The sequence below is a fragment of the Cloeon dipterum genome, chromosome 1, assembly GCF_949628265.1.
Source record: "Cloeon dipterum chromosome 1, ieCloDipt1.1, whole genome shotgun sequence".
Taxonomy (NCBI): domain Eukaryota; kingdom Metazoa; phylum Arthropoda; class Insecta; order Ephemeroptera; family Baetidae; genus Cloeon; species Cloeon dipterum.
The window spans coordinates 26752280-26778146 of record NC_088786.1 but is presented as its reverse complement, the minus strand read 5'-3'; the positions used below and the strand labels follow the sequence as shown (position 1 = coordinate 26778146).

At 41.5% G+C, this 25867-nt stretch overlaps 5 protein-coding genes across 11 annotated transcripts in view; 3 read left to right on the top strand and 2 right to left on the bottom strand.

The window, feature by feature from the left end:
* Positions 1–155: 155 nt before the first annotated feature.
* On the top strand, positions 156–3995 carry Cda4 (chitin deacetylase Cda4). Its single transcript, XM_065481218.1, has 9 exons — positions 156–325; positions 2116–2216; positions 2271–2382; positions 2434–2561; positions 2613–2818; positions 2877–3172; positions 3227–3473; positions 3529–3717; positions 3775–3995. Exons 1-9 carry the CDS (start codon positions 253–255, stop codon positions 3875–3877), a joined length of 1455 nt encoding a protein of 484 aa, XP_065337290.1. The 5' UTR covers positions 156–252; the 3' UTR covers positions 3878–3995.
* Sac1 (Sac1 phosphatase) lies at positions 3989–7282 on the bottom strand. 2 transcript variants are annotated; one of them, XM_065481195.1, is made up of 13 exons: positions 7120–7282; positions 6840–6934; positions 6573–6778; positions 6388–6519; positions 6085–6196; positions 5812–5999; positions 5597–5752; positions 5462–5541; positions 5164–5401; positions 4874–5110; positions 4544–4651; positions 4430–4490; positions 3989–4380 (listed from the first exon to the last, which is right to left on the bottom strand). In XM_065481195.1, exons 1-13 carry the CDS (start codon positions 7155–7157, stop codon positions 4217–4219), a joined length of 1815 nt encoding a protein of 604 aa, XP_065337267.1. In that variant the 5' UTR covers positions 7158–7282; the 3' UTR covers positions 3989–4216. The 2 variants fall into 2 exon arrangements, with proteins under 2 accessions (XP_065337267.1, XP_065337274.1); XM_065481202.1 differs by having other exon boundaries at positions 3989–4362.
* A 136-nt stretch (positions 7283–7418) lies between these two features.
* Positions 7419–10131, top strand: LOC135937905 (GMP reductase 1-like). Its single transcript, XM_065481248.1, has 6 exons — positions 7419–7731; positions 7936–8055; positions 8276–8533; positions 8586–8774; positions 9006–9208; positions 9262–10131. Exons 1-6 carry the CDS (start codon positions 7645–7647, stop codon positions 9449–9451), a joined length of 1047 nt encoding a protein of 348 aa, XP_065337320.1. The 5' UTR covers positions 7419–7644; the 3' UTR covers positions 9452–10131.
* A 317-nt stretch (positions 10132–10448) lies between these two features.
* Iml1 (GATOR complex protein Iml1) lies at positions 10449–19938 on the top strand. Of its 5 annotated transcripts, none has more exons than XM_065481144.1 (30): positions 10449–10752; positions 10850–10987; positions 11062–11231; positions 11290–11415; positions 11471–11611; positions 11666–11808; positions 11861–12048; positions 12102–12298; positions 12361–12428; positions 12481–12702; positions 12756–12976; positions 13033–13242; positions 13839–13922; positions 14153–14218; positions 14344–14439; positions 14752–14769; positions 15380–15597; positions 15654–15889; positions 15974–16148; positions 16274–16477; positions 16969–17024; positions 17076–17204; positions 17261–17468; positions 17519–17618; positions 18316–18471; positions 18523–18683; positions 18741–18909; positions 18970–19223; positions 19433–19591; positions 19650–19938. In XM_065481144.1, the coding sequence occupies exons 1-30, from the start codon at positions 10683–10685 to the stop codon at positions 19848–19850; spliced, it is 4584 nt and encodes a 1527-aa protein (XP_065337216.1). In that variant the 5' UTR covers positions 10449–10682; the 3' UTR covers positions 19851–19938. The 5 variants fall into 5 exon arrangements, with proteins under 5 accessions (XP_065337216.1, XP_065337197.1, XP_065337226.1 ...); XM_065481125.1 differs by lacking the exon at positions 16969–17024 and adding an exon at positions 16622–16695; XM_065481154.1 differs by lacking the exons at positions 14153–14218; positions 16969–17024 and adding an exon at positions 16622–16695 and having other exon boundaries at positions 10450–10752.
* Positions 19939–19986: 48 nt separating this feature from the next.
* The window catches only part of Hecw (Hecw ubiquitin protein ligase), a 33263-nt gene continuing 27382 nt past the window's right edge, over positions 19987–25867 (bottom strand). The window contains exons 12-22 of one of the 2 annotated variants that reach the window (XM_065481236.1): positions 25401–25738; positions 24940–25125; positions 24724–24876; positions 24349–24605; positions 21876–22094; positions 21554–21820; positions 21393–21491; positions 20943–21135; positions 20690–20888; positions 20431–20629; positions 19987–20354 (exon numbers count right to left, since the gene is read on the bottom strand). In XM_065481236.1, the coding sequence (XP_065337308.1) occupies positions 20243–20354; positions 20431–20629; positions 20690–20888; positions 20943–21135; positions 21393–21491; positions 21554–21820; positions 21876–22094; positions 24349–24605; positions 24724–24876; positions 24940–25125; positions 25401–25738 (2222 nt within the window). In that variant the 3' untranslated portion in view covers positions 19987–20242. Of the gene's footprint in view, positions 20355–20430; positions 20630–20689; positions 20889–20942; positions 21136–21392; positions 21492–21553; positions 21821–21875; positions 22095–22317; positions 22752–24348; positions 24606–24723; positions 24877–24939; positions 25126–25400; positions 25739–25867 lie in introns of those variants that run through there. The other variant, XM_065481227.1, reaches the window with a different exon arrangement.

Here is a 25867-nt window from a genome sequence, read left to right as displayed (position 1 = left end):
AAAAGTTTCTGGAATAGAAATCGACAGTCGGTCGCTTTGTTCGGCAGCGCGGCGGCAGCGGCGTTTTATTGGAAAGTGCGAGATGTGCGACCTAGCATTTCACCTGGCCACCGAGATATTTTTCTCCTCTCTTGCGCGGCGCGCGCCGCGCGTTCACTCACCACTTCTTTTCTGTCCTCTGCAACAGCGAGCGAGACGAGAGGAATGAGACGCGGCGAGTGCCCTGACTAGTTGTCCGAGACATTGCGAGCAATGAAGTGTACCTCCTCAAGACGACCGCTCTTGGTCGCCGCAATCGCGCTAATTACAACAGCCATAGTCACAGGTAACTATAGTCCACACCAATTTTATTGTTTCTTCCTAGTTACGACGAATCTTTGGTTCACTCTTTATCGATTTGTGGAGAGAAAAACATTTTGATGGTATAACGAAGTTTGGGAATTTTGTGATAGATTTGAATTTCCAAGTAATTAAATAATTGCAACCTTGATATATGCTTACAATTCACAGCGCGGCCTGACACTTTTTACAACCGGTCTTGGACATTCACAATTTTATCGATTCGTATACAAATAAGTGAAAGTGAGCCAAGAGTAGACCAATGTCATCAGCTTTTTGACTGCGTAATTATAAGCAGTTCTGCGAAAAACAAACAATTAGCAGCATATATAAGTTTTCTTTCCCCCAGATAATACTTGCTTAATCGAGGAGAGGTATCTCTTAAAGGAGTTGCTCAACTGCCTTCAATATTTAAATGCCGTCAAATCGTGTTACGTTCAAGGAGCAGGTACCGTTATAAACGAAATGCATTGGTTTCCAGCTCATCTTTGGATTTTCTTTCGCCTGAACTCTCTTTCGTTTTCTTTACTCTCACTTGAAATTTCACTGCAAAGAAATTATTTGTGGATTTGTGAGCTCGAGGTTGACATTCACATTAAACAAAACTTTCTATAACGCGCTCACCGCTTAATTTGTCTCATTTCCCTCTCTCCCCTTGGCGAGAAAAACTCATTGCAGCGCGTGTTTAAACTGTGAGAAATGCGCCCAGTTTCTTCTCAGCACGAGCGGCAATTATTATAATCCTTAAATGAATTTGGCGCAGACAAAAATGCTAATTCCGAGAGAGTTCGGGGTCAACGCTGCGACCAGAGGAAAAATGAAACGCGCGCGCGATTTATACTCTCGCCCAGATATCGCGACGATAATACATATTGTTCACCGCACCTAGCGGCAGAGTGCAACCTGTTTTTTTGCACTCTCGCGAGAAGAGAGCAATGACTGAGAAATTGGAAGAAGTTGCGTATGCAAATATAGATCAGTGCTCGACCATAAATACAAACACACGTGAGGTATCATATTGGCCTGGATTGAGCAGCGCAGAGAGAAAGTGCTCGCAACAGAGAGTGATAATAATGAGGTTATGCTACACATTTTCTGATTTTGCTTCTACATTCCGACAAGAAGCAGAGCGAAAATTGGCTGCGAAAGAAATGCACACCGCGCGTGCGGCGATTTTTCGCCCTCGATTGGAAAAGCGTGCTGTTTCCTGAATGGATACAAAGACAGACTTCTCGCGAATGGCATTGGATCTATTTTCAGCAAGACCTGTATTACCCCTCCTGATAATTTTCAATCCAGTTTTTGCTCTGCCGTTTAAAACTTTGCTTCAAACAACCTTGAGACCAGACCGACTGCAACCACGAACTGACGAAACGCATTGTAGGCAACGAAACACGAATTAAAACGTGAGGCCGCTATAAATAGACTTGATGTGCGTTTTGCATGTCTAAAATCGTTACAAAGGGAACGCATTATTAAATTGAATTCAATTCAACTGATGCCTTACATGGTAAAATTCCTAATTTAAAGAATTGTATTGCGATATTTCAAATTGTGAAACAGCACCAATAGGAAATTAGCGCCCGAGGCTTGTCGTCATATAAGATTTCATTATGCTGTAATTTTGGGTGTTTTGAGAGCAAAATAATCGCCACAGGCATTGCCGCCAGAGTTTCAAGGGCATTTTCCTTTTCATCGGGTGTTGTGATAGTTTGCCTCCAGAGATGCGAATTTTGAAACAATCAGTCAGTCTAATGGATGATTATTAAATTCCAGGTGAACGCATAAGGAGGGCGACAGAAAGCGAGTATACTTGTCCTGAAGGCGGTGATAACGGAAACTACGCAGATCCAGCGACTTGCCGCAGATTTTATCAGGTTTGAAATTTTAGAAAAAAAATAGAGGCAATATGAAAATTGGGCGAATTGCAGTGCGTCGACAACTTCCCCTACCTCAACCGGTGCCCATCTGGTTTATACTTTGACGACATCAAAAAACTATGCACGTTCAAGAATGAGGCCCGCTGTGGGCCCATCGCCTCTAGTGAGTTTGTAACTTATTTTTCCGTTGCAAAAAGCTAACGAGACCAAAAAGCCCCTGCCCCTAGCACTGAGCCCCTCATCGACCGTGCTAACAAGTGCGATACCAGCGCCTGCTCCCTTCCCTACTGTTTCTGCTCCAAAGACGGAACAAGGATTCCTGGCGGACTGGAGCCCAGTCAGGTATTTCCGCATATTCCGACGTCACGGAGAAATCTAAATTTTATTTATCAGACGCCTCAAATGATTCTGCTGACCTTTGACGGGGCCGTGAATCTGAACAACGTTGAGCATTACAAGAGGATATTTTCAAGCGAACGCAAGAACTCCAACGGCTGCGCCATCAAAGGTACCTTCTTCATTTCGCACGAGTACAGCAACTACCACATGATCCAGGAACTGGCTAGCCAGAGCCATGAAATCGCCACTGAAACGATTTCGTAAGTGCTTTTTGGGCATATAAGCTTATGGCAAAATCTATTTGCAATGACTGATTAGTTTGCAGAACGACCTAGAAAACAAGGGTTACGAAGAGTGGGTCGGCGAGATGATCGGACAGAGGGAAATTCTGCGTCACTTTGCTAACGTGTCCCGCAGCGACATCGTCGGCATGAGAGCCCCCTTCTTGAAACCGGGCAGAAACGCTCAATACGAGGTGCTTGAGGACTTTGGCTACATTTACGACAGCTCCATCAGCGTGCCGCCAAGCAAGATACCCATCTGGCCCTACACGCTTGACTACAAAATCCCACACGATTGCAAGGCAGGCACTTGCCCGACAAAGTCTTTCCCTGGTAAGTTTATTTAGAAAATCTTCAGATCAGAGGGTGACCTTTGAATTTATTTAGGAATCTGGGAGGTGCCTCTGAACGCCCACTACATCGAAACTTACGAGGGCGGTCACTGTCCCTACTTGGACCAGTGCGTGCTGCACCACCACGACCCTGACGAGGTGTTTGAGTGGCTCAAGGAGGATTTCAACCGCTACTACAACCAGAACCGCGCTCCCTACATGATGCCTTTCCACACAAACTGGTTCCAGATTAAGGAGTTGGAGGGCGGCTTCCACAAATTCATCGACTGGGCGATTTCATTGTAAGCATAACTTGATCAAGGAAAAACCTAATAATTTACAACATCACGATTTTAGGCCCGACGTGTGGGTGGTGACTACGACTCAAGCTCTCGTCTGGATGACCGACCCCAAGCCTGTTAAGGACCTCAACACCTACGAGCCGTGGCGTTGCGAGAAACCCGCTTCCGTTGCGGCCCCTTGCAACTTGCCAAACAAATGCCCACTTAGGTTTAGGGCTCCCGACGTGAACGTCACATCAACTAGGTCGGTCACGAAATAATCCTTAGATGCGGAAGAATCTAACTCAGTTCCCGGTTCCAGGTACCTGACAACATGTAGAGAATGCCCCAACAAATACCCTTGGATCGGCGATTCCGAGGGCACCGGCATTGCCGGCAGGGACGTGTACAACCCTGAAAACTAAGCGTTTTGACGCTATTAATTCCTAAAGAGGCGTGTATGTTGCTCAAGCATAACATATAATTATGTTTGTAATGATTATTAATTTAATTGAAAATATAATACTTGCTTAATATTCTTTATATACTCAGCAGCCACGCGCTTACTGTGTTTTATTTTCGCAATTCATAATAAATCCATTAAATAATAATGAACAACAGAATGGATACAATTTAACGCTTGAGAGTTAAGACAAAGCAACAAGACCTTTTTATATCAAATAATACAATTTCCTACAATCCAGAGAGCCATTTGAGGTCAACTGGGCTGCGAAAAATCGTTAATGAAGAGCTGACCCTACCTTTCATTCAATCGACAAAACTCTATTGCGATTGGCATTGAGCCTAGGCGTGTCTACATATTCTGGACCGTAGCGCAGAATCGAAATGGCGGTGACGAAAATCATACATCCCCAGAAGAGCAAACACAGGAGTGTGAATGTGGTATGTTCTGTGGATGATTTTGATTCTTAGCACACACATATGAGGCAAACTACACACGCGTTGATCATGCTTACCAAGTGGAGTGATGAAGTTCGCAAAGAACATCGCAATTGCACCAGCCAAAACCAGAGGGAACTGAAAATAAATTAAGCGTAGTAGAGACTTACAAGTTGAAACAACATTCTTACTGTAAGATATTTCCAGTCCCGCTGTCTAAGAGCAAGAGGCGATGGAGCGGGTTGCATCTTGTCGTGGTCCTCGACAAAGTAATTTCCAAGGAACAGGTCGATGGCATCCTGAATAAAATTCGAGAAATATGATGTTTGCTTGTCAACAAGAGTATATCTTTGTTCTAAATTTGAACCAAGAAAATTGGAATTTACTTTACAGAAAACACTAATTTAAAGCTGATGAGGTAAAGATAATTCAATCAGTTAAAATGTTTAATGCTTTTTTATGGAAATTTGTGCACTCAAAAATTAATCATTGCTTATTGATGGTGTATATCTAATATCTACCTGTCGGTATCCATCTTGGAAGTTGTTCTTGACGTATCTTGTCAAAGAATTAACTCCGTCAGCTAGAGCTCCAGATACAGTTCGCTTTCCAGTTCTGGTAAAGTCTGTTTTCAGTGCTTTTGTACCAGAATATTGTTCACTTATATCATCAGCGTTGTCGGCCCAAACATTTTTGAAAAGACGCTCGAATGATGGCTGATCCTCAACCTTTTGGCCGTTGTTTAGAATTCCGAATCTCTGCAGATTTTACAGCATTATTGAAGCTAAAATTGTAAAACTTAAAATGCAACCTCTAAAGCTTTCTGCAGAGCACATCTGGCTAGCATACTCTGGACGACATTTGTTCTGTCAAGGCAGTCGATACAATTGGTGCGGAAAACACCCTCTTGCTGGCTGATCAGAGCCCCGTCCCTTGCAAGGATAAACTGGCCAAATTCTTCCTGCTCATACGCAAGACGGTCAATCAGAATGTTGAGCCTCTCCCAACGCATTTTGCGGCACTCGTGATGAAAATCAAAAGCCTCATATCTGCAAAAAAATGCCATTTAAATTAACAAAAATTAGAGCCAAAATAGCTACGCAACGCACCTGATGTTGGGATTGTTCGCTAATTGGACCATATTTTGATATGCTTGTTCCAAAACGTGTTCGGCTCCACGCTGATCAATCTGCCCGTTACCATTATTTCAATTAATCAATCCTGTTTAGTTTTAAATAATTTACTAAGTTGATCAAGACTTGACGGCCATAGTGGAAAATCTGAGTGTCAAAATGCCTTCTGAAAGCTTCGATGTGGTCGTCAACCTCGCTCAGCCGGGGTTTGGGTTTGTACTTGAGATTTGGCAATTGACTCCAGTACAGGGGAATTGATCCTCTAGTCTAAAAAATTTTAAACTTCATTAAAATGCACTGAATAAATTAAAATATTTAATGCATACTTGGACGAAAGAGCATTTGTCACCCTGGAACTCGACAATCTGCTCAGTCTCAACAAAGTTGGCAACTTGCCCATCGCTGTCAATGCCTCGCATGAAGAACCGGGTTCCAGCCCTTTGGCAACAACGACGCGACACCAAACTCCACGAAAATGTCTTGCCATTCAGGTTGCACGAGTTTATGGATATGACTGATAGCTTTGAGTAAAGGAATAAAATCTAGAAAGTTGTCAGTACGTTTGATTAACAAGGAATACAAATATTTTAAAAGGATACAGCCCAGAATAACAGGCAAACAATATTGGCTCAATTCAGGCTGCAATGTGAAGTCATGAAGCATGTGACCATTCCATACAAATCGAGGGTCAGCTCTTTCATGGAGTGGGGTCTGAAAAAATATTTTTAAATTTAATTTACGATCAGTTCTATTATTATTTCTTAGAAGGTGCTACTAAAATAGAGTGCGAAGTAATTTTTCCACATTTAATTGTATAAAAGAGCCTTCAAGTTTTGAGTTATTATATTACTTGTATCTTTGCTTGAGTGTTGCAAAATTCTACTTTCCATAACAAATATTACCTGCAGATATTCTGGAATGGTGTTGTGAAGCCTCTGCAGTGTGTGGGTCAAGTCATAAGTGTAAGAAAAGTAAAAGTACGGAACGGTTAGCATGAACTCGATCATGGAAACCAAAACTTTGTTTTCTGCAGCCTGAAAAGGAATAATATTATTTTCAAGTTCGGTTGGAATAGTTTCAATTTAACCTGGTTTTCAGTGAGATGCAATAGAGTTCTGGTGCAACAAATGACTTCAGCACCCACCACTTGCCAAACATTTTGCCCATTTATTTGCCCGATCAGTTTCTTTTTAGTAATTACAACTAGGTATGGGCCCGCTATCAATCTGGTAATTCCAATTAAGCCGCATATTGGCTTCGTGCTCGCCGAGGGTGGAATGATACTGTTGGATTCTGAAAAAATTTGATGTCCGACAGATAAAATTAGGATATAGGTTTCAAAACAAATACATGCCTTGACTTATGTAAATATCTTGAGTCACTCGGTCGATCACCAGCAAACCTTTTTCTCCGATTGGCTCCACGTAAATTTTTTCTGGAGTAACATGCCTAAATAATTACATAACGTTAATATGACGTTGATATGCGTGCAAGTTATTTATGAATTAAACGCGATGCAACGAGGAAGTCTCATGTCCCATTAACATATATGTAAATTATTTTTACAGCTCGTTGCTCGATTAGTCTTTATAATTGTTTGGGTGCTTTTCAAGTGAATTTTACTGAAAACTTACAGCAGGTAGTCGTTGAAAACTTCACCCATCGACGGCATTTTTGCTAATAGCAAAGCACGCAAGCAGGTGAATCAATAAGTTGGCAAAACTCGCGTGAAATCAAGACCGCCGCTCGCCCGTGCCAGTCAGGCAGTCAAGTCAAGAACCCCAAGTTCGTCGGGAATCGGGAAACAGCTGGTTTCAGCGCAAGACAAGTGAAGGAGTGACGTAAACAAAAAGTAGCTGCGCACTGGACCAATGCGCAGCAGGGTACAAAGGAAGGGGTGCTGCACGGTCTGCAAAAAGGACCCAGGAGAAGCGGCTAAAGGGGAGACACTACCACAAGACAGGCAGAGAGGAGGCGCCGGGCGGTGGGCACAAAATCGCTGTCGGGGTATAATAACGTGCCAGTTGATGGAGAACGAGGCGAGAAGGGAGAACGGCCCTCGCTGCTAGGACAAAAGAAAGCTGCGGCCGGGATATTTTTAGCAGAGAGGTGTTGAGACTGACGTTTGGCCGTCCTCCGTCCGATTTCCTACTCCAGCCATGCCCAACATCCAGAACGACATCAAACTGGACTTCAAGGACGTCCTGCTGCGTCCGAAGAGGAGCACTATCAACAGCAGAGCGGATGTGAGTACTTCGCATGATGAGACACTTGATCGAGACAAATTATGTGTGCTGGGACCAAATATTGTGGATGACAGCCTCTCTATCTGTCTGTGCTTGGCGCTGCCAGACACAAAGTGCTAATTTCAGTCCTGCTCGTGACCCACTGCCACCAAAAATAATGCATTCGTGTGGAAACCAATAATTGATTGCTTAAATTGATTGCAGGTGAACCTGCAGCGAGAGATAACGTTTAGGAACTCGAAACGCAGCTACAAAGGTATTCCTATTATCGCCTCCAACATGGACACAGTCGGCACATTTGAGATGGCCATTGCGCTAACCAAGGTTTGTTTATCTGCATTGACCTACATTAACGTGGAGCGTGATACTGGCGTCTCTGACTGCAGCAGTATCCAGCAGTCTGCATAATTAGCGCTGCTTGTAAAGAGAAACATGCACAGTAAAAAAGAATGGTGATCTAGCACAAACACAGTCAAATAATGGATTTTTGATTGCTGACTCAAAATAATCATTCAAATTGTTTTTTTTTTTCTTAATTTTCCAGCATGGAGTTTTTACGACAATTCACAAATATTACTCGCCTGAAGAGTGGAAACAGTTCTCTGTTGATCACCCGGAGTGCCTTGGTTTTGTGGCCGCCAGTTCTGGAACTGGTCAAGCCGACTTTGAGAGACTGCAACAAATTTTGAAGGATGTTCCTGATGTGGCCTACATTTGTCTTGACGTGGCCAATGGGTACTCACAGCACTTTGTCGAGTACTTGAGAAAAGTCAGAGCAGCATATCCAACCCACACCATAATTGTACTGTTTTTTATTACTACTGCGTGCATCAGCTTATTGTATTAATTTCAAGGCTGGCAATGTCGTTACTGGAGAAATGGTTGAGGAGCTAATTCTCTCTGGAGCAGACATCATTAAGGTTGGCATCGGCCCGGGATCAGTTTGCACGACCAGGCGCAAAACTGGCGTAGGCTACCCTCAGTTGAGTGCAGTGCTTGAGTGTGCAGATGCGGCGCATGGCCTGGGAGGGCACATTATTTCTGTAAGTTCTTAACTAAATTTGGGCTATTATCGCTATTATAAAAAAATAAACTGAATCCCAAAGGGAAAAATAATGTTAAATCAGCTTGGCAATTAAAAGTGAGTCTTAAGTAACTCATTTGACTTAACCCCAATATTTGAACCTTATTGGGGTTCAAAGATTACTTCTTTTATCATTGATGGCACCAAAAACTTGTCTTTTAAGTTAATCAAATTTTTCTTCAATCCTCAGGATGGAGGGTGCACTTGCCCAGGAGACGTTGCCAAAGCATTTGCAGCAGGTGCAGATTTTGTTATGGTCGGAGGGATGTTGGCGGGCCATGATGAAAGTGGGGGCGAAATTATAGAGAAGAATGGCAAGAAATACAAGCTATTCTATGGCATGTCCTCGAGCACCGCAATGCAGAAGCATGTTGGAGGCGTTGCAGAATACAGGTTTGATTTATAAACATTGTGGTTGGTATAATTATTTTGCTTTTTTTCTACAGGGCTTCAGAGGGGAAAACGGTCGAAGTGCCATACAGGGGGCCCATTGACGTTACGATACTTGATATTTTGGGAGGCCTGAGATCTGCCTGCACCTACATGGGTGCTGCGAAACTGAAAGAGTTGCCTAGAAGAGCCACTTTCATCAGAGTCTCACAGCAGATCAACACTATTTTTGGTGTCAGTGACTAGTCACTATTTATTTTGCGGGCACCCTCTTGTTATCGCAAGTAGTCTAGTCAATTTTGCACATTGTCAAGTTTTTTGCTTGTTTTTTCTGGCAGAGTTTAATTTCTGCTGTTGTTAACTTTTTGCTTGCAAACGCAAATACCTCAATTTTTGCTTAGAACCCCGAAACGTTGTGTAAGGAGGATGCATTTTAAAATATTCTGCCATAAGGTATCAGCACAAATTTCAATGTGAATAACCACCAATGTTGCACAAATTTGTGCCAATTGTAGTATTTAAAGTTCAAGTTGGCATAGGCGTTTTAGTGTCTTGGTGTGATTTATTTCAAAGCAATATAAAGTATAGGTAGTATTTACATAATTATTATCTAGCCCCAAATATATTGGTTCCAGTTGTTTGGTCATTTGAAAAGATGTTAAATAAAATTACGCAGAAAATTAGCCTTTTTTTGTTGTAATAGATTTAGCTTTAGCCAAAGAATAATGGATTTTTTGTTTTTTCCTTGACAACAATTTAAAGAAAATTAGGATGGTTAAATTATTGTGCTATATTTCTTGTGATAAATGTGTCTTAAAAAGGCAAATAATAATTAACTACACCTTGGTGTAACAAAATATGTTTTATTCAATTTAAGATATATTAAAATAAAACATCACAATAAGTGTGAAAATGAAATCATGTTAGTATCGCGATTAATTATCTATTCCTAACTAAGAAGTATCTATATGGTCAAAGCGGAAAGTAAGGAAATAGTGGAAACAGTAAAGTTCTCATCACTTCTCATCAAGTTCTGGCTCTCAAATTAAGTTCGAGACTGCTCTTCATTGGTCGGAGAGGTTCGATTGTCGTGCTATGATTGGTTCAACGGGCTCGCTACGACAACACTAAACTTATACCAGGCTCTCACCCCCTGCTGCCCCCTGCTGCCGTGCTCCCCTCCCTGTCATTTGTTTTTATTATTGCGACGGCCAGCTGATAGTGGTGTACAATACACCAGCACAGCATCAGAAAGGAAGGACTTGACGACAGCAATAACATTAAATTTGTTTACAATTGGGCTCTTTCGAGCAATGAGAAATTGCAAGGGCTAGCCTCAGAGAAAAATTAATATAACCAAGGAAGATGTTTCAAAATATGTGAACTGTCAGGAAATTTTCCCTCGGTTGAGAGTTGGTAATTTTGTTCATAATTCCAATAATCTGGAAAAAGTCGGCATTCCTTGATTATCGTCAGAATGAGTGCCCGGATCAGCTTGGGTAACACCAAGCTTTTTAAGCTGATTGTGCACCAGAGAAATTTCAGTGGTAAGACAACCTACGTTATAATTTCGATTGTACTATTCTAATATAATATTATTTACGTACATATATTAAAATTAAAAATCCATCCATTTTCCCACAGGCGAGGATCTGATAATAAATCCAAAGGATTTTCCAACCATAAAAAAGGGAGATATCGTTGAAATTTTCCACCCTGAAGAGGAGAGCAGCCGACTTCTTTTGCAAGTAACTTCATTCAAAGAAGACCTCCAAAGCAGAGGTATCTAAAAATGAAGCTAAAAACATACAAAAAGAAAAAGTATTTCAACCCAGAATATGTATAAAATTTGACAGAAACAATCAGCATTGAGCAGAGCATTGCAAGTGCATTTCAACTTAGAACTTATGCAGACGTCAATGTGAATATTGTCAGCGCTGAAGATGTAGCATTGGACTCGGTTGAGCTCACTTTTAAGGACCAATACCTTGGTAGAAGTGATATGTGGCGACTGAAAAATACCATGGTAACATTTTAACGCAAATTAAATTTTTGTAATCCAGCTTTCAATTTGTTAAAACTAGATGAACACCTGTGTTTATATGAACAAGAAAATCGAATTTTGCGGAGGGAGCATTCGATGCCAGGTGTATGAGATGTGGTCTTCTGGTGAACGGGTAGCTTGTGGAGTAATCAACGAGGATACCAAGGTGAGTCAAACCGAATTATTACGCTTAGTGTGTCTGCATTATTTCATCTTGACAGGTTGTCTTTCGCTCATCCACCAGCATGGTTTATTTATTCCTACAAATGAGTTCAGAAATGTGGGAGTTTGACATCCATGGTGACCTGTACTTTGAAAAGGCTGTGAATGGGTTTCTCACATACTTGGTGCATAAGTGGAAGGTTTGCAAAGATTTGTACCTATCAATGAACTTGTTATTTTCTTGCGTATTATAGAAAGCTGGAAGCAATCATGAAGTCACCATTGTACTCTTTTCGAGGACATTTTACAAGGCTAACAGTTTAGATGAGTTTCCTCTCTACATGAGAGAGTGTTTACAGAAAGACTACAAGGGAAGGTTTTATGAAGATTTTTACAGGTAAATTGATGACACAAAATTTATTCACTGAGTGATCTAATTTCTTCAATAGAGTGGCTATTCAGAATGAGCGATATGATGACTGGACCAGTACCATCCAATTTTTGCGCAAACTGTTCCCTATATACCAGCAGCAAGTCTTAGAGTACCATGCCAGGCCAGGAGTGGTGATTCCAAAAGCTTACAACTCGACTGCTAGTCAAGGAAACTTCTTGGAGGTTTTGAACATGTCCCTCAATGGTATCTAAAAATTCCGTCAGCTGTTCTGCCCTTTCTAATAATTTTTATCCTAGTGTTTGAAAAGCACTATTTAGATCGCAGCTTTGATAGAACAGGACAACTTTCTATTGTAGTGACGCCTGGTGTTGGCGTGTTTGAAGTTGACAGAGAGTTGACCAATGTCACAAAACAGCGTGTCATCGACAATGGTGTTGGAAGCGATTTGGTTTGCGTAGGCGAGCAACCATTGCATGCCGTGCCTCTTTTAAAAGTACGATTAGCTTCAATAAATTTCCATTCATTAATAAATTTACCAACCTAAATCGTTTCTAGTTTCACACCAAAGATGTTTCTATGAATGCAGTTGATGATTACAGCATGCCCCATTGGATTAATTTGAGGTAAATATGGTATTTGAATATTCAAAATTTTTAAATAACCAATTCCTTGTAGCTTTTATTCCACAAATAAGAAAGTTGGCTACTCTGAATTCATTCCACGCATAAAATTACCGCCGATGCAGAACCAGGCGCTGAGCAGACGCTCTAGTCAGTCTGTGGCTCAAACAAATACCAAAGTTAGCACAGACGAGGAACAGTCGGGTCTACCAACTCTATTTGATTATGATGCATATGACGCAAAGATTTTCCAACTACCCATTATGCAAACTGCTGGGTATTTGTCAATCTTTTTGTGTGTCATGATGATTCTATGATAGAAACTTGCAGGAGGTTTCCAAATTCGAAAAAAGTGTCGACAGGAACAATGAATGAACCATATCTGAGCTACATCCACCCTCTTAGCAACGCCACTCGGAAAATGTCAGACCCTGATGTGCATCACTTCCAAAGCACATCACCCGTTCCTGGTCTTTCCAGAATAAGGTCATCGGCAATCTCAATCCCGAGCAGATCGATTGAGGGCTCTCCAAATAATTCATTACAAGAATGTTGGTCCTTAGAAAAATAAACCACCAAGGAATAATAAATTTTCTCGTCCCCGCAGCGAAAACTCTGGCTCGAACGGTGCTAGAAAATTATTCTCCGCCAAATCAGGGAAGAGCAATAATTGGCAGCGTGGGCTCGCAGACCACAATGAGTCAGCAGGCTGTTAAACTGCGACCTGGCCGAGCGCTTATCAACCCATTTGACCCCTCTCATGTAACAATTAAGCTTACCTCAAACAGGCGCAGATGGACGCACATATTTCCCAAAGGTGAGTTTGAGGAATAAACTTAACAAAAATTATTTCTTCAATGGAAAATTTAACGAAAAAATTAGCTTAAAAATTGCATAGAGCGTGAAGCAAAATTAATAGTTTATGTATAAATAGGTCTGAATTTTCTGAATCTCCAAAATGAATTTAAAAATAGCTTTGCCACTCTTGTTTGGTTCAACAAGATCAAGCGTTATTTTTTTGAGAGGAAGCCAAGGACAGTTCCTGAAATAAAATTGCTGAGCAAAATATTTTCTGAATTATTTTAAATTTTGACAAATCAAAATAATTTTAAGTTTACTCTCACCCACTTCCAATGCTACACGGAGCATTTTGAGAAATTGTAAAAAATAGAAATTAAATTTATCTGGATATAGATAATTATAAGTACTGGGATGATACAAAATATTGTATAGTTTTTCACATTGGTTTGTGCTCCATATTAAGTGCGAGTAAATTCATTTTTTTACAATATTAGTTGTGATAAGAATTACAGGGAAGTGTAAATTTCATAATTATCATGTTGTATGAATTTCTCTCTTACGGTTTTTAGGTAATTTGTCTTCGAATGAAAATATAAATCGCTTTGTTTTCAGGGCCCACTGGAGTCCTCATCCAACAACACCACTACCAAGCAGTGCCCACCAAGTCATTGAATGAGCGCCTTGATGGAGACAGTGGTAAATGAGACACACTAAAGCCTATATATGTTGCATTTGATCAGTGCATGATCTCTGTCGTACACTCCTCTCATCCCGTCAAGTGTCTGATCATATTTAAACCCCCACCAGATAAAAGCCGACTTTTGCTTGCCTCTAAAAATAATTCTCAATAAATGTGACATGATAGAGTGAATGCAACGCTAAACACCCATGCACTAGGGCAGGCTATTTTGCATTAATTCTTTCAGACGACAAGAAAACTAATGAATTCACGCCGCGAGGATCAATGTCGCTCGAGACGCGCTCTCTCAACTGTAAGTATCGGATTGTCATGTCTAATTAACGCACCAGCTTGAATACAGCTATTCGGCACGCTTTCTAAATTTTATAGTTGTTATCCAAACCAGTCGAATTTTTGCTAACTGTCATTAAATTTCAGTTCTGAACAAGCACTTTGTGGCGCAGAACGTCAGGAACATGACACTTCTTTGGGGCGCCACTGGAGAACAAGAGTGGACTCCTGCCTTGACAACAGGTTAACTGCTGCATTTTATTCACTTTACCCTCAGAAAGACAGACAGAGTATTGGGAAACTTGGCAAAGTAAAATAGGTCATCTTTTCTTATGGCCAAAATTAGTTTTGAATTTTTTTATCTCCAATACTAATGTACTGTTACGCTCGGTGTTTGCGCATCATAACGATCAAATATGTGGTGAGTTTACTACTCCTATAAAGTTGTTTTGAAAATAATGAATGGGAAAATAAAATACTGTTTAGTTATTATTGGTAATTAAATAACATTGCAATTCTCTTTTTCATGCAACTTTGGATCACCCAATCGCGCAGCTGGAAAAGTAATCATAGGTCTGAAACGCCTATTAGCTATCTTTGGGCTTTAGATCGTTTATTTTACACATCTCTTCCTTTAATGTGCAGTCTGCTAATCTGTTTTTTCTTTAATCAAGGGTGAATGTATCTGTCGCAATTATAGGGTTGCCAGATTCTGACTCTCATGCCAATGTTATGAATTATGAATTAAAAATGATATACAATATATACTAATAAGCCCTACCGTAGTAAAAAGTATTAAACATAATTTAAAATAGCGCTCCATAGAAATTATGAAATAAAGCAACATTATACATTTATGACGGTTCTTTGATGAAAAAATTTAAGTTAGAATATATATATCTACTAAGGAAATGCAATTATTTTCCAGGACAGATTCCATGCCATCTGGCAACCCTAGCTGTTGGTATTATTGCTAATTATTTTGATTTTTCCCAGTTTCTGCCGTAATTACAAGGAGCTTCAAAAACTCTTAATTATAAAAAAACACTATTATTTTGTCTGGTGCCTTACTTTTGGTTTTAGTAATTCAGCGCCTCTTTTATTGTTTTTCGGCTTAAATTTTTATAATTTAGTTCACAGTTTGCAAAGGATTTTTAAATTTACTATAGTTGTTTTCCCAAAGGCGTCGACTGGAAGTCACTTACAATTCCCGCGTGCTTGCCTGTCACAACCGATTACTTTCCGGATAAGAGAAGCCTGACCAACGACTATTTTGTGTCCGACTATAATCTGTTGCCCGAAGACGTCAACTTTGGCTACGCGCAGCAGCGAGCAGTCTTTAAAAAGCCGTTGAACACAGTAGAAGTTTACAAGGAGCTCATTTCCCAGCGCCTTGCTCAAGTAAACTTCCTGGTTTCTAATATTGAGTTGAATGCATTGCAGAACTCTGTTTCCAGGGCTTCCAGCTAATTGTTCAGCCTCAGAATGAAAGCGTTGCACGGACAACTCGAGCACCTTCGACCGAAGCAAATGCTCCTGGAACCCAAAGCACAAACACGGCATCATTCGTCAGATCAAAGTCGCGTAACAACGACAACGACGTGGACGAGGAGTGCTTACTCAGCATTGGAAGACTCTTCCACAAAATCAGCCTGAATGGCTCAACCATCACGGTTACGAGATATCGGCCCAGGTAAATGTAGTTCTACTTTAAAATCAGGTCTCAAAATTAGTAAATTTGCACAATTTTAAGAAAAATACGAATTCTTTTGCCTAGGCATCCCTATCATCCTTTCAACATACACTACCGATATCGGTTCCACGCTCCGGATCACCTGACCTACGAGCTGTCCTGGGTGTCGTTCACATCTGAAAAGCTGGAGAACTACAATTGGAATTACATGGATCACTATATCTGTTCTCGTGGAGATACAGATTTCGCCTTGAGTGAGGTATTTTGATTTTTTACTCCCAGGGAACAATTATTTTAAATTGAGCCTGTTAATGCTGCAAATTTTGGTAGGGATAAATATGGTGTAATAAGGAATAATACATATAAAGTGTTTGCCTGTTCCAGACACTTAAGTTTTGGCGGTTTAGAGTCTATTTACTTCCTGGGTCTCATTCGGGGACAAAGAAAATCCAGGAAGGTAGTTCGCATTTTGACGTGTACCAAATGCAAACGCTGGATGAACAGGCTCTCTTGACCGATGGTTTTCTCCGATTCGTCGAGAGCTGGCTCAACAAAATCAAGAGGCGCAACACTGTCAAGAAAACCAGGGTATGACACGAAAATTTATCGCTCTCACTTATCTTTTGCAAAATTATTTTGATTTATCGATGTGTGATTTGGCCATAGTGATGACTAACTTAAATTAGAACGCTTAATGCGCAAGACAAAAACATTTTTGCTAATACATTACAGGCCAGTGTTGTCGGAAGTTCGCCATTTCGAGAGCGTCTCGGCAGCAACAGGGTTTTAGAGAGGCCGAGATCCAGGTTTGTCTTATTGCTCACAGTTGAAGGTGTATGTGGTACTCGCTTCAAACCCTCTTTTCCTCACCTGGCTTGGCGGCGCTGCAGATTCGTGGACATCGTGTTTCGGCTATAACAACACTTTGCTTTGTTGCACTTTTTTGCTTTTTAACAAACGGCTTTTTGCACTGATTCAAGTTGAAGAGTGTGTTTTGTGCGATTGAGATGTACAAAATTAGCTTTTGGGTGCTTTTCACGCAGACTTCTCATCATTTTTCTTCCTGTGCATGCGTTTAGGGCCTGCATGTCTCACCTACTGCTAATCGACCAAACGATAGAATCGTGACACCCAGGTGTGTAGGTGTGGTCTATTCCAAGGGCTTTGGTTCATGTGGTTTCCACAGGTCTGGATCAAAAGTTATGGAGCGAGTGAAAACCGAAAACGCCAACAGCGGGAGAGTGTCACCTGCGAGCGAGGTTTCGCTTGAGAGCACCGAGTCACACAACACCTCGGGAGAAAACAACGAAGACAAGTACAAAATGCTGCTTTTTAATCGTGACGTGAATTTGAAAATTGATTTTCACTCAGCACCAGCGTTGAGTTCAAGAGATTGAGTGCGTCTGCCAGCTATCAGGAGATCTTGGAAGCGATGAAGAACCCAAATGGTGGTCTCACCTTCCTCTTCCTCAATCAAACCTCTCCCCCAATGACCTTCTCCAGCGCTGATGCTGTCCACTGGTTACTCACGCATGTCGAAGGCTTGAACTCTAAAGACGCCGCAGCTGATGTCATGCAGGTTAGTTTCCACGCGAGGCTAATTTTTGTACGCATTCGTTGCATTTTCAGGGAATGCTGAAAAATGAGCTCATTCGACATGCCTCAGGATCAAAAACGCATCCATTCATCGTTGGATTCTATCTGTACTACATCACCGGGGAAGAAAAGGGTTTGTATTTTAAATTATATTCTTGCAAAATTCAGTAAAACGAAAAAACAGAAAAATCAAATAATTCTATAAAAATGCATGAGTGCGCAAACGGAGCTTGCAGAAGAAATGCAAAAACTATAAATTACAGGGGTAATTTCTTCCGCGCTGAATCTCGACAACATTGATTTTGATCAAAATATTAATTTGTTCCTACCTTTAGTTAATGCTCCATAGTTTACCAAACAGAACCAACTAAAATTGAAACTCTAGTTGACAAATTTTATTGGTTTAATACATATCTTATCTTGCAACAAGTGCCTGCTCTCATAAAATTAATTATTGCACATCAGCACATATTTGTAGGGTTTTTTTTTTAAATTGATTGCTCCGTGGATGCTGGAATGAACCGTTGCCTTCTCTGGATCGGTGGGGAAGTCAAAGCGCGTTGCGACTCTCTTGCAGCTGAATGAGCGTGTGAGAGTGCCAGCCACTTGTTTAATTCAAACCAAAACCTTCAGTTGCATATTATGAGGCAGATTATTATTTTTGGCACCTAAATTTTTAATTTTAAATCCAATTCAGAAAGATTAAGCTTTGTAAGAATTTTTACTTTATCATTAAATCGCGCGCTTGAATCACTATATTTATTTAAAACTTAATTATTGTCTATTCCAATCATTAAAAATAGGTGTTAATATGATGTAACAATCTTCAGTTCAGGGCGATGCCATCAGCTTTGAGAACGAGTGGATTGAGGTTGAGGTTGAGCGACCTCTTGGCTGGAAGTTTGATAACGCGGTGTCGCAGAGTACGCCGATAGCAAGCTTCCTTGTAGAAAAATTAAACCACCAGGACTGCGAAGACTGGAAAAGTACACAACTGATTGGGTTTTTGAGTCTTTTACTAAGCGTTGTTCCCTTAGGGCCAAACTACAAAAACACACACTTGGACATAGACGTGTCGAACAAGAGTGACAGGATCGAATGGGGACACGCGAAGTACCAACCTGTGTTCAGGGCCGATCGTGCGTACGAGTTTTCCGTCCAGTGGGTTGCTGCAACTGGGACAGTTGTTTCAGACTTGGTGATTTATTGAATTTCTTTCTCTCTTATTCAGTTAGATGAATGATTCAATATCTAGGTGATGGGTTGGGCGAGAAAAGCGCAGACTTGCGGTTTGCACATGATCCCTGTTCCTGCTGACCCGTTCGCTCTGCCATACACAGAAAAGTCTGATCCATTGCGAGGCCCGATATTCATTCCGTTGGACACAGAGGCTTTGATGGGGAACAAGAGCCACCTTTTCGAAAGTAAAAACATTTATTTTTTGTTTTGAAAGGTGACGCACAATAATTTATCTGGGATTTCAGACTTTGCGGAGGATTCTTGGAAGCAGAGGCTATTTCTATTGCAAGACACTATTGCTGCCAGATTCGGATTTGTTTCTTGCATTCTGGAAACTGCTCTTGGCCAACCGCAGAGGCAGCCTCCAGTGCTTGGTGGTGAGCCACCCAGCACTCCAAATTTGTCGACGCCAATTAACTCGCACCAGTTCAACCCTTTTCACCGGCAATACATTCATCTGACTGGAAATGCCTTCATCATGATACCAACTCAGCCATGCGTAAGAAAAAATATTTTGGATTAGAGTAAGTCCAGAGAGAAAATTTTGCAGACCTTTAGCAAAATGCGTTTTAAACCCATGATTAAATTAAAATTCTTAATCTCTGCCATTGTATAGCTCTTAAGTTTAAATTTTTTGCACGTTAAATCTGGCGATTTCCATTGAAACTTTGAATTTGACACTTTCTCATCTATCCGTTTTGCAAACAGTGCCAGCCAAAGAGCAAACCAATCAGAATCCAAGGCAGTCAAGGCTCCAAACAAAATCGCTATGACTCGCTCCAAGAAATGCCACCATCGAGCCCTCATGAAGAGTACATCACTCGACACGTCAGTGGTAAACGAGACGAGTGCGGACCAGAAACGAGGGTATGCCAGTTTTGATTCTAAATATCTGATGATCCTTTGAATGATGTTTTATCCTCAGATTGGATTTCTCTGGTCTTGGAACCACATGATCGGTCGCCGTTGGAAAACGGCTTCAAACCCAGCTACCGGTGATGAGAAATTCCAAGACCGGCTTTTGCAAGATTTTCAGGATTTCTGCTCTAATGAAGACAACAGGCTGAAAGCCTTTTGGGACAAATGTTGGGCAGAGAAGGATGAAAGATCTGACGAAGATATGTGATTTTTTATGCGCTAGTTGTTTCTAAAATATATTTTGTTAAGTTCCTATAATCCCTATAATCAAAATAAAGTTAAACTCTTTAATTACATTTATAGAGCTTTTCTGGCAAACTCCCACACGATTAAAACAGGTGATATTATTTTAAGAACAGAAATGCTTTATTATTTACAAGTTTGTAAGGGGCATCTGATTTGTGGCAATAAAATGTCGAGATACCTGACTGACTAGAGCACAAAATCACAATGGATATAAAATTCAGTAGCTATAATTTTTAGCAGTGTTTGTTGATTCTTCATCAACTGGAATTATCATGCAGTAACAACAATGCGCATAAGTTTAGAATCTTAAAAGCTTGGGTCGTGGTGCCGTGTGTGTGAGTGTGAATAGTTGCATTACTCAATGCCAAAGGTGCTGGTCTCCTCAACGGCCAGGAGGAGCTTCTCGTACAGGGTGTCGAGAGTTGGATATGGCGGCAAATCTAACCGATTAAAGCAAGTATGCGCCCTGCAAAGAAAAAAGGGTGTTTAGTACCAGGAACAGTTTTGTTGGGTCTGTGCCCTTTTTAAAGAAAATTGCATACCTTGGGAGGCTGTTTGGCTTCCCCCACTTCTCGATGCAGAATTTCCTGGGTCCCGTGCTGCCTCGGAGAGCAGCGAAACCCTCATAAGGAATACTTGAAGTTCCAGTCACAAACTGCAGGAGGCGGAGGCGTTGTTCGTTGGTAAACTTTTCGATGGCATGCCAAAACCATTGAATCACAGGGTGGTTGTCGTGGTAGCCTGAAACGAACGACACAGTTGCAAAATTCTGAACTTCTAACTAAACTGAGGCAGGCATACCTGATCTGTATTCGGTGTTTTTGCGCCAGTCAAGCAGGTCGATTTCTGCGGTTCCCGCGATGACCAGCTCAAGCTCACGAGCGTCAAAGACAGACACAAGTCTCGGGTCGACGACTTCGTAGAAACCCCTGACTAACGACTCGGTCTGTTCCGCGACTCCTCTCTCCAAGCGCCATCTAACTATGCGTTCTAAGTATTCCTGAGAAAAACCATTGTTAGTTTTCTATTTAAAATGAAATATTTTTCAAATTACTTTTTTATTTTTTTCTGTGACTCGAATGTTGTTGCCTCCTAGCTTTAGTTCTCTCTCCACGATCTGACCGAAAACTTCTTCAGTGACTGCGAAGTTCAGGTCCAAAAGGTCGGTGATATCATTTTCTTTGATCCAAAGCAAACTTTGGTGGAACTCATGGTCTAGAGACTCAAGGTCGCTCAAAGATACAGGTCTGCAACATAAATATTGGGATTAGTCATGAATGTTTTCCTTATTGTTGTTTTCACGCTATTTGCGTAATCGCAGTATCGTTTCCTGTTGAAACTATACATCTTTAACTTGACCTACACCAATATTCCATTAGTTTTACAGTGTTAACACATACTTAACAAGTCGAGTGAATAAGCAAGATTAACAATATAGCAAGATATGTATCTCGGATCAGTAAAAGTGAAGCATGCATAGATATTAGCATATTCTTCTACTTACAATCTAAGCAGTGCTTTGTAGAAGGGTCGAGTGAAAAAAGCGTCGAGTAGGTATTGGTGAACAAGAGCTAGTCCTAAAACACGGCCACTGAAGCGGAACCTGCGAAGAAAAATTGAAAAAACAATGTGAACGATGTTTTGCTTTTGTTAAAATCAAATTACCACTCGTGGTGGTTGTCGACGAAGGCCGAGACAGGAGAAACCTGCACCGTGTAAGTGTCGTTTGCCGAGTACTCAAAAAGTCCGTAATACGGGTTGAACAGTTCTCTGGAGAGCAGGAAAAAGAACTCCCTGGACGGACCGCCGTAGTCGAGGCCCTCTTCTCTGTCGAAGGTGATATACAGCTTGGACTTCTGCAGATCCTTCTTGGACGCAGCCATGATTTTGTTGAACGCATCTTCCAACAGATGCTCTCTGCGAATGTGCAGCCTGTTGCGACGACACTCGATCAGTTCCTTTTAATTAAATATTGCAATCAACATACTTGAGCTTTCCAGGTCCCTGTCCGTAACCTTTTGATTCGAGTTTGCGATAGAAGTTGCGCAGCTTAGCCTCAAAGTCTCTTCTGTAGGGCGCAGGAGCCCTGGCGTTGGCCCGCGAGAGGCCTGGTGAGGTCTGTGGAGAAATCTGCGGCGAACCCCGCGGGGAGCGTCCGGCGGGCGCTGCCGCCGGGACGTACGACATGATCTCCTGCTCGAAAAGGCTGAAAAGTGAATTTCAAATTTGAAAATTGACAAGTGACAAAAATTGAAGTACGCCGTAAAAACGCTATAATGTCAATCTCGAGACGCTGCGTACACACTCAAGAGGCATTGACTTCAGGAAAGTCATGCATTATCACTATTCAAAAAATTGTAATTCAAATTTAAACCATGCAGCGTTGAAACTTATGAATAAAAACTGTTAAAAATAAAGATAAAGCTCACAGGCTAAAAAGCATGCCCAGGGTTTTGGTGAGCCAGCCCATGATGAGCGCACAAAGTCAGGTCTTTATCGCTTTCACTTGATTTTCGCTTTGCGGAAGCGCATCGCTGGAAGAAAGACGTCGACCAGACCAGCGAATGTCAAACCACCGATAGTGTGAGCACGACGCACTGTCAACGTAAAGCAAGCGGAGATGTTCGGTCAGTCAGCCCATATCCAGCTAGTGCGAGCCAAACGTGACCGCAAACTGACTGAGCGAAGACGGCGGGCTCTTCAATGAGGCGACGGGGGCGCAACAGGCGTTCTTCGCGTAGAGCGAGTGAGCGCGATAAAAGCCAGCCAACGTCCGACAACATTAACGTTCGATTCGAAATTTACGAGATGCTCGTCCACTTGAGAAAAGTGCCAGAAGAAATTATCCCAATGAAAACAACAAACTAGACCAAAGACCTACCAATTTTTTTTTAGTTATAAGATTCAATTATTTTACTTTTCATTCCAAGTAAATTTTAATTTAAAAGTGCAATATTACTTAGAAAAATCAAAGGATTGTATGCATATCATTCTGCGTATTTGCATGGCTCCAAAAATATTTATTTAGGTGGTAGCAAATAAAAATTGTTTTCGCATCCTATAAGTTTGCTTAGGATGATATCATTTTCAAAATATATTTTGTCAATAGAAAATCTGTTTTTCTACACTTTTTAGCTGCACAAATAATACAGATAAAAAACAAAAATTTCCCTCTATAAAAACAGACAGCTTAGTATACACAAAAAAGATAAAAGGAAATAATATCGTTTAAGAAAAGTCAATGTGCCGTTGTTTTAAAATCATCGCGATGATTTTTAACCTCTCCCGTCAACCTTGAACGAGGCGAAATTTGCATTTGCATATATTACAAAGCCCCGATGCTGCTCTGCATCGTCGAGCGAGTCGCGACCTTTATTGAATACGAAAGCCGAATCAGCGGCAGCGGCAACAACACCTGATGCGCGCAATTAAAGTCGAAGAGAAACGGCTGCGATTCTCGGAAGTGCAAAAATGTGCAATAATCAACACTGGGACTGGTTGCGATGGCGCAATGGGTGCAATTGTTTGCAGTCGTGGGTGTCAAGAAGTCAGTGGTTGCTGAAGATGATATTGTGTGTTTTATCATTCTCTTAATGGAATAAGCCGGCAAATAACGCGATCGCCTTTTATCAGAAAGCAAATCGATGCTGCACTTTGCCGATGCGCACTTGGTGTGATCGAAACAATAATAGAGCGGCAACGAGGCACTGAGCAGGCAAATTTCCATACAAGGTGCCGACTTATTTTCGAGCTGCCTATACTTACATGGGCAAAATGACTCTTGCGGCAATTAAAAGCAATAAACGAATCAAGCTGTCGCTATAGCCTAAACGGAAGCGGCGGCTGCGAAAATTGTTTCCACTAACGGTACGCGCGAGAGGACGAGACAATGAAAGTGAAACGCCAGGTGAATGCGATTATCCACCACCTGCTTTGTGCACGAATTTCGTGCATCGCGGAAAAGCATAGAGTGGTTGCTTCTCCATCGAAATAGGTCAAATGACATCAGCACGCTGCGGCGGTTTCAAGGGAAGAAAAGCTCGTGCCGCACATTAGCGCTTTCCTTCCGTCACCTGCACTTTTAGCTTTTTGTTACAACACTGCCGGCGCAGCACCTGCCCCCACGCGCACTTGCTCTCAAAATTATACGAATTGCGGCGCACATTAGCGACAAGATGACTTCATACATATGCTATATCAATGAACAGAGAGGTGCACGGTGAACTTGACTACAAGTTTTAATATTTTCTTAAGGTCCGGGATAAAAATAAATTGCAAGAAACTTTGAGTTGCACGTTCTAGTATGTACGCTTGGCATATCCAGAGAGTTGTAAAAAATTGCGTACGGACACACGATATAATTGATAAAATACATATATTTAAACAAAGAAGACTGACACATCTATCAAAATACGAAATTGAGCGGAGAGCTTTGTCTGTTTTTAACATAATTGACCTACCTCAACAAAATAGTGAGATCGATGTCGTCGCTGAGTCTGTCGAGCGCTAGCGTGCCGTCCACCCTGATGGCGTTGACTTTGTCCTTGAGACTTTGGCTTGTACTGATTGCAGCGTGACGTTCTTTCAGGATGTCCATGATGTTAGCTTGTCTAAGAAAGGCGACTACCTTTTCGTTGTACGCCGTGGGAATTTCAGGCATGATTCGCTGCACAAGGGCTGTATTGCTGTTCAAGGGACGAGGAGGAGGAATTGGCGCCTGCAACGCGAAAGTTCAAAAACTTAGCTCAAATCGCCCATTGAATTTTTCTTTTCAGGGTCCCAAGGCGAAAGCCACCAAAATTAAATTGAAAATGTGAGACTGATATGGGACTCACTCGAGTTTGGCTAAGCTCTTCCTCTCCGGCGCTTCGACTCCTCCGTCTTGCTCCAGGCAAGAGAAGTTTGTGAGGATTCACATATGGTGCTTCTACAGGAACTCTAGGGTCAATGAACGTTGTTGTTTTCGTAGTGTGGTCAATGAAGAATTGCTGGGATTGAAAAACGCGCCAGTGAGACGAATGCACACCCAGCAAGATCAGAAAAGCAGTTACCTTTCCATTTCTATCGAATTTGGTTTCCCACCCCCTTGGCAGGTCTCGTCCGGTGTCGGCAAACATGTTGAGCATCGTGACCAAATCACGGTTGTGTTGGTACCTTTCAAAAGCATGACCATCCCTCCTGATTTTAGTGACCATGTGCTTCAGAGTACCACTTCTGTTGTACAAGTTGAAGGCCTCCTTTGTAAAGAGAATAAACAATCATGTTATAAACCACACAAACTGCGTTTGTTTAGTTCAAATGGCTTTACTGATTGTGAGCCTATGCAAGTCTATAAAGTATATCAATGCAATCAGATTCCCATACAAGGCGTAGAAACTTGTTGAAAAGAATGACATCGTCCTTGATATCAAATTAATTGGGTGAAGTGAAAAAATACGGGAATGATATCTTTAAAATTTGGAAAAATGGGAAATAAATACTTCCATAAGCGTTTTGTCGGGTTCAGACCTACCTCATTAGTATGTAGAATGGAGAAAAAGTCTGGACGGGCGACGAATTTGACAGCTGGAACCTGGAGGATGTGGTCGTGTCTCTCGGGCAGGGGAGGCGTGGCGGTGGTGCTTGCACCCTCGCCAGTGCTCAAACTGAACTCCTCAACATCGAGTCTCCGAGAGGTGATTGTCCTTCTAATGCTTTGATATCTGCGGTCTAGTTGCTGCCTCTGCAGGTCGTTGCTGGAGGGACGAGCCCTGCTGGTGTTAGTGGCGGAGGGCCGCTGCCAGGTGGTCGTTCGGTTCACATGGTCGATGTAAAAGATTCTGCCGTGACTATCTATTCTCGCCTCCCAAACTACAATATAACGAGAAATCAAAGTTTAAAAAACAATACGTTAAATTTTTGTTACTAAAGAGCAAAAACTGAAAGCGCCTGAGGCTTTCTCATTAAAAACCGATAAAAACAGTGCAAAAATAAAAATAT